At 33.5% G+C, this 6874-nt stretch overlaps 1 protein-coding gene across 1 annotated transcript; it reads right to left on the minus strand.

The window, feature by feature from the left end:
- Positions 1–3492: 3492 nt before the first annotated feature.
- LOC111083769 (serine/threonine-protein kinase BRSK2-like) lies at positions 3493–5844 on the minus strand (the record flags this gene model as incomplete). Its single annotated transcript, XM_022380455.1, has 4 exons — positions 3493–3752; positions 4545–4613; positions 5317–5467; positions 5684–5844. Coding segments are annotated over 4 exons (567 nt in total), but the record flags the coding sequence as incomplete, so codon positions are not given.
- Between the last annotated feature and the right edge of the window lie 1030 nt (positions 5845–6874).

The raw sequence follows: 6874 nt of genomic DNA on the forward strand, positions 1-6874 counted from the left end.
GAGCTGAAGTAAGTTACTCTGGAATAGGAGCTGAAGTAAGTTACTCTGGAATAGGGGGCTGAAGTAAGTTACTCTGGAATAGGAGCTGCAGTAAGTTACTCTGCGAAGCGTATTGCTACATTTCACCGAGGAATATATCCATTTAACACCGTTCTGTTGCAGGAAAATAAACACACATCCGTTCTGACATCTGTGGCGAAAACACGTTCTTTTTTCTTATAATTGAACATTAAATTGTTAGCCAAAAACAATTATTATGTAGTTGGTTTGACGTCACAAAAGTTACACATCAACTATAAATATTATGTAGTTGTTTTGACGTCACAAAATCAAACATCTTTTTGTTTCTGTAAAGTTAATAGCTGTATTTCGAGATACAATAGCTATATTTAATAGCTGTATTTCAAGATACAATAGCTATATTTAATAGCTGTATTTCAAAGCTATTAAATATAGCTATTGTATCTTGAAATACAGCTATTAAATATAGCTATTGTATCCCAACAGTTTATTCAAACAATGAATCTATTACGGATAACTAATAAAATAAAATAGGCTGAAATAAAACTGAAAATATATTATAACTAACAAAACATTTACGGTTTAATAGAACTAAGAGATAATTCGTAAGATAACAATTTCTGAATAACGCATTTCATTCATACTTACAGATATTTCTTGTTTTCATACACGTCGTATAATTTCAAAACATGGGGGTGATCAATAAGCTTCATGATTGCGATTTCACGTTCCACCTAGAAAAGTAATTTCGAATAATTGTCAACAGATGGCGCTACGGAATATGAAGAACAGAACATCATAGCTTTAGCTTTATATGATGCTAGGCAGCAAATCATTTTAAACTAAGCCATATTTATGTAAACTTTTAAAATCAATCAATCAAGGTGCAACAGTAGATTACGAATAATAAATATTTAAAGGTTATATTGAAGAAGAAGAAAGTAGCCAGTAGTAATTTCTATTCACTGAAAAATATTATGTAAAGAAAAATGTGTTTGTTGTTAAACACAAAGCTACACAATGGCCTATCTGTATTGTGTCTATCACAGGTATCAAAGACCGATTTTTAGCGATCATGGGGGGAGCATGTTCATTGATTCAGTGTGATTTATACTCTACATTAGTTGACTACTTGTATAACTTATACCTTAAGTGTAACTCTACGACTAGTAAGACGGTCCCCTCGGGTAAAACGGCCACCCCTTATTTTAATAGTTATAAGAATTATATGTAATTATTACTCAGAACGCGACTTACGTTTTGCTTTTGCACAACTTTGATCTAAGGTAAACACTTTGGAGTTTTTATGGTTACAAATCAAATCCTTTTGAAATTTCATTTCTTGATTTCAAATCAATAAAACTATAGATGGCTGGATATGCTGTATAGGAAACACAGTTTAAGTGCAATAATGTTTTACAGTGTGTGATTGCTTCACGATGAGTGGCTGAAGGTGTGACACCCACGGGGTGGGGGTCTTACTCCATGCTAGTACCTACATATTTTGCTCTATTGTTTTAGAAAATATGCAACTTTTGCGCATGACCTTCCCAATCCCCACATGGAGATGTAAATACGATGTTTGTTTTAAATTACAGATGTTGTGAGTTATACGGGCCTATTTTAGCCCATCTTAGAAGCCGTTTTATCCAACCTCATAAGTAAAACGACCCCAACCATGAGAATTGCATTTTTGAGTATTTAAACGTTGTAAAAGACCAATCGTTGTTTCAATTAGAAATGACATTTATAAGAAGAGCTCATTAAAAAAAATAAACCATAGCGTTTTTCTGACACTCATATTAATTGGTGAAAATTGCATTCAAAGTTAAGATTGCCGTCTTACCACGCCTTCCCTTATCTTTCCTTATAGTTGACAAAAGAAATCTATCGAAAAATAATTGCTATATCCCACCATTCAACTTTTTCAGATTCTTAAAATCTATAATGAAAGTACGAGAAATTAGCATTTTGTGAATACATAGTGCATTTAATACATTTAAGATACTCTGGTGAATCTTGGATTTAATGTAACACACACCCGTGATGTTTGAGCTTGAGTCAATAATTCAGGGAAGACTGTGTTGAAATAATCATGAATATTGATGCACTGAAAACCAACAGCAACAAAGAAATAAAAACAAAATTTGTTATGCAAAGTATTGAAGCTGAAGAAACGTGATGAGCGGATCATCATTACTGATATATAAAAAGGAAGAATTATAGAGGATAAAATGTATTAAAAATATATGAAAGGAAAAAGAGAGCAAAATGAAGGTAAGAACAAGCAGACGATAACAAAGAGAGCAAAATGAAGGTAAGAACAACCAGACGATAAATAAACAAATCAGATTACATCGCACGTCACCCGGGCGGCTCATGTTCTCTCCTTTTGATTTCCCAGCTATAATAATCTGGAGAGAAGTGAGACGTTCTCCGGAATCCACACAATGAACACGACAGAAAATCTGATTTTTCCTTTCTTTGAACTTAACAAGTCCAGAAACTGAATCACATTTACAACAAGAATTATGTATGTATAGCTATTGTATCTTGAAATATAGCTATTGTATCTTGAAATACAGCTATTAAATATAGCTATTGTACCTTGAAATACAGCTATTAAATATAGCTATTGTATCTTGAAATAAAGCTATTAAATATAGCTGTTGTATCTTGAAATACAGCTATTAAATATAGCTATTGTATCTTGAAATACAGCTATTAAATATAGCTATTGTATCTTGAAATACTATACATTACCGTGTTGTACCTGGGAACTGGTTGTATACATTACCGTGTTGTACCTGGGAACTGGTTGTATACATTACCGTGTTGTACCTGGGAACTGGTTGTATACATTACCGTGTTGTACCTGGGAACTGGTTGTATACATTACCATTTTGTTCCTGGGGAGTGTTGGTATGCATCACCATGTTGTACCTGGCAAGTTCTGTATACATTACCTGTAAAGGTATATATCACAGAAGTTTTATAACTCCGAAATCTGCAAGTGATGACAAACACTCAGCCACTTGGTTGACATTCTTATCATCAATATCTTTGTTTAGGATTAAACATAATTTTACTCTTAATTTGCGTCGTTCGTGAATTGTTATGAATCATGTTCTCTTTTCTTCAGTGACATTTCTAATTATCACAGAATATTTTAATTATAAATCCTACAATGCAGAAATAGGACAAACAACTGAATATGAAACCTACGAAGCACAAACAGGACAATGAATTGAATATAAAAGTTATGAATTATAAATAAGACAAACAACTGAATATAAAAGTCATGAAATACAAATGAGACAAACAATTGAATATATAAAACTTTTTATATGTTTTGCTAAGTTAGTCCCTACTTCTGATTTTTATAAACCTAAAGTCTACTAAAAATTTCTTCAAAAAAAAAAACTGACAAATTTTCTGTAATTTGTGATTTTGTAGAAACTTAACGCTTCAGTTGTTTTTGGCCAGCATGATTGAAAAGACAGTCACGTAGGGACAGTTAAAACTCGCCTCAGTTGCCGTTCACATCAACCTGATTGGATTAAGCTTTTGAAATTGAAGCTTACCGTCATTCGTTTCTGCGGATCGACTTCAATCATGCCTCTTAGTAGCTCCTGACATTCGTGGGGGACGAACTGGGGGATATGGAACACCCCCTGCTTAACTTTTTCCAGTAGCAGTCGGAGATTTTTATCGTCGAAAGGCAGTGAACCCTGAGGACGTACATCAATAATGGAGTTTGTTTCTTGTGTTAATCTAATAACTATAATACATACCTACCTGCCAATATTTCAAAGTTTTGTTCGTCAGCTAAACCTTTACAAAACGAGATTATTTATAAAGATTGAGGTCATATACAAAACCTTGATAGTTATAGTAAACAAAACAGAAATTTGATATTTAAAATATACTTAAAAGACCAGTGAATAAATATTAAATATGAGTAAAACAAAAGATAATAGATAACCAATTCCCGCTTTTTAAATTAGGCCTAATTTTTTTTTATGTGTTTGAAAACCTTCTTAAGCCTAAAGCAGCCAATAATACATGTTCAGTCACCGAGTCCATATGGAGATACAGTTTTTAAGTTAGAAGAAAAACAACACACCTGAAACGAAAATCCTGTTTCATCAGTGAGTTTATTTACTCATCGATATCACAGACGTTGTGAAACGTTTCGTTTCGCCATTACAAGTTGTGTAACTTTTGGCGCTATTTAAGTAAACTCTTTTCAAATCAAAATGAAAACAATTTTGAAAGTAAAAATTAAATCTTAGATTTATATCAGGTTTTTAAGAGAATAATTTTCAGCGTCTTTACAAGAGTTTGGATGTTAGAAATATATAATCGACTCGTCATCTGAGGCGTGGAGCCTGATGCCGTTGTCCCGCCCTAAAGGCCGGCCCTGGTATACAGTAGAATTAATTATTTCTGAGACAACCAATGATAAAGAATTTAAAAAGCCCTTTAGTAACAGGACGTAAAACGATAAATAAAAATCTTACCACAATGAGAGCAAATGTGATTACACCACAACTCCAGACGTCCGCCCGTCTTCCGTCGTATTTTTCTCCCTGTAATCACACATAACGGACGTTGCATTAAAACCGACGTTCGAATCATTCTTGGACGCCAAGCAGCGTGAAGCCGCTGCGGCTCAAAACACTTTTCTATCATTTATTTAAATCAAATATCTTAGACGATTAAGAAATGCGAGAAAAACCAATAACGAGAAAATGCCGCAAAAGTCATAATAGTTATATTACTGAGAAATATATCAATGCTCCCCAGTGGCTCAGCGGAAAGCTTATAACGCTAAAAACCTGGTTTCGATAACCACGGTGAGCACATCACAGATAGCCCACTGTGTAGCTTTGTGCTTCACAACGAATAAAAATATATCAATATTATTAATTTGAATTATTTCGAGTAATCAATTTAACAAATAAAAATATATTAATATTATTAATTTAAATTATTTCGAGTAATCAATTTAACAAATAAAAATATATTAATATTATTAATTTGAATTATTTCGAGTAATCAATTTAACAAATAAAAATATATTAATATTATTAATTTAAATCATTTCGAGTAATCAATTTAACAGATTCAAGTTAGGTCTTCTTTCATGTGGAATTCAAAAATATTACTAAAAAATAATTGGTTATTTTTTATATATTAACCAATTTTTACATGGGATAATACAAGTACCAAACTGCCAATAAGACCAGGACTAACAAAAAAAAGGTAAAAGTCCGTTTTGTTGACACTCACCCGGATAACTTCAGGACTTGCATAATGTGGTGAACCACACGATGTTTCGAGCATGGATCCTTCCACCTGCAGAGAAGCCATCCCAAAGTCCGCAATGCGGATGTTGTTCTTCTCATCCAGAAGTAAATTCTCCGGTTTTAGATCCCGGTGGCTGCGGAAACACCGGATTATATTCGCAATAAAAGCATTGTCACGGAAACGTTAGCATGATGACGTATTTCTGACACTTGACCAATAACGTAATGCCACGCGTGCTAGCTTAGACTAAGATACAAGCAAGAATTCCTGTATTAACACGTGTTCATAATGAGCTAATTAAACCGACGAAAACATTGCTACCAACAGCAAGAATATATTTACATCTTACCATATGCAGTGTTTATGGCAAAAATCTAAGGCGGATATAATCTGCCATAAGAACTTCCGTGCTTCTTTGGCCGGAAGACGTCCTCTTTTGAGTAGGTAGTCGAACAATTCTCCTCCTGACACGTGCTCAAGCACGAGGTAGCTGAAACAACATGAAGAGATTTAATATATCATTCTGAAAAATATTCGCGAGTAAATCCGGTCAGTATGAAAACTCGGAGCTCAGATGATCAGTTTCAAAAAACGAACGTTTTTACGATCATTCTTGAGATGTAAACGTCACGAAATCGACTGCCAATCAGAAGTAGAGACTAACGTTGTTCAGTTTAATAAGCTGATTATTAAAATGTTTTTTTTTATACTTCAAAAACCAGTGTGCTGTCCTAATTCAAATTACTTTTACAAATACTGTTGCATGTGCAGATTAACAAAATACAGTGTGAGATGAGTGGCTTGTACACAAATTAAGAGGCACATAATGATAGACATAGTATCGTTAGGCCTAACAGAACTACACGACTTGTACAAACATAGTATCGTTAGGCCTAACAGAACTACACGACTTGTACAAACATAGTATCGTTAGGCCTAACAGAACTACACGACTTGTGTAAACGTAGTATCGTTAGGCCTAACAGAACTACACGACTTGTGTAAACGTAGTATCGTTAGGCCTAACAGAACTACACGACTTGTGTAAACATCTGGAACGAAGAATAATGATCTAATTTCAACAACCGAAATTATTTACAAATATACGAATACTTTCAGTAAAATCGTCTTTAAAGCTATCTTTAAGTAATATACCAAGATCTTACCAAAGATATTGATGATAAGAATGTCAACCAAGTGGCTGAGTGTTTGTCATAATATACCAAGATCTTACCAAAGATATTGATGATAAGAATGTCAACCAAGTGGCTGAGTGTTTGTCATAATATACCAAGATCTTACCAAATATATTGATGATAAGAATGTCAACCAAGTGGCTGAGTGTTTGTCATAATATACCAAGATGTTAACAAAGATATTGATGATAAGAATGTCAACCAAGTGGCTGAGTGTTTGTCATAATATACCAAGATCTTACCAAAGATATTGATGATAAGAATGTCAACCAAGTGGCTGAGTGTTTGTCATAATATACCAAGATCTTACCAAAGATATTGATGATAAGAATGTCAACCAAGTG

This window comes from Limulus polyphemus, unplaced genomic scaffold, assembly GCF_000517525.1.
Source record: "Limulus polyphemus unplaced genomic scaffold, Limulus_polyphemus-2.1.2 Scaffold11112, whole genome shotgun sequence".
Classification (NCBI taxonomy): Eukaryota; Metazoa; Arthropoda; class Merostomata; order Xiphosura; family Limulidae; genus Limulus; species Limulus polyphemus.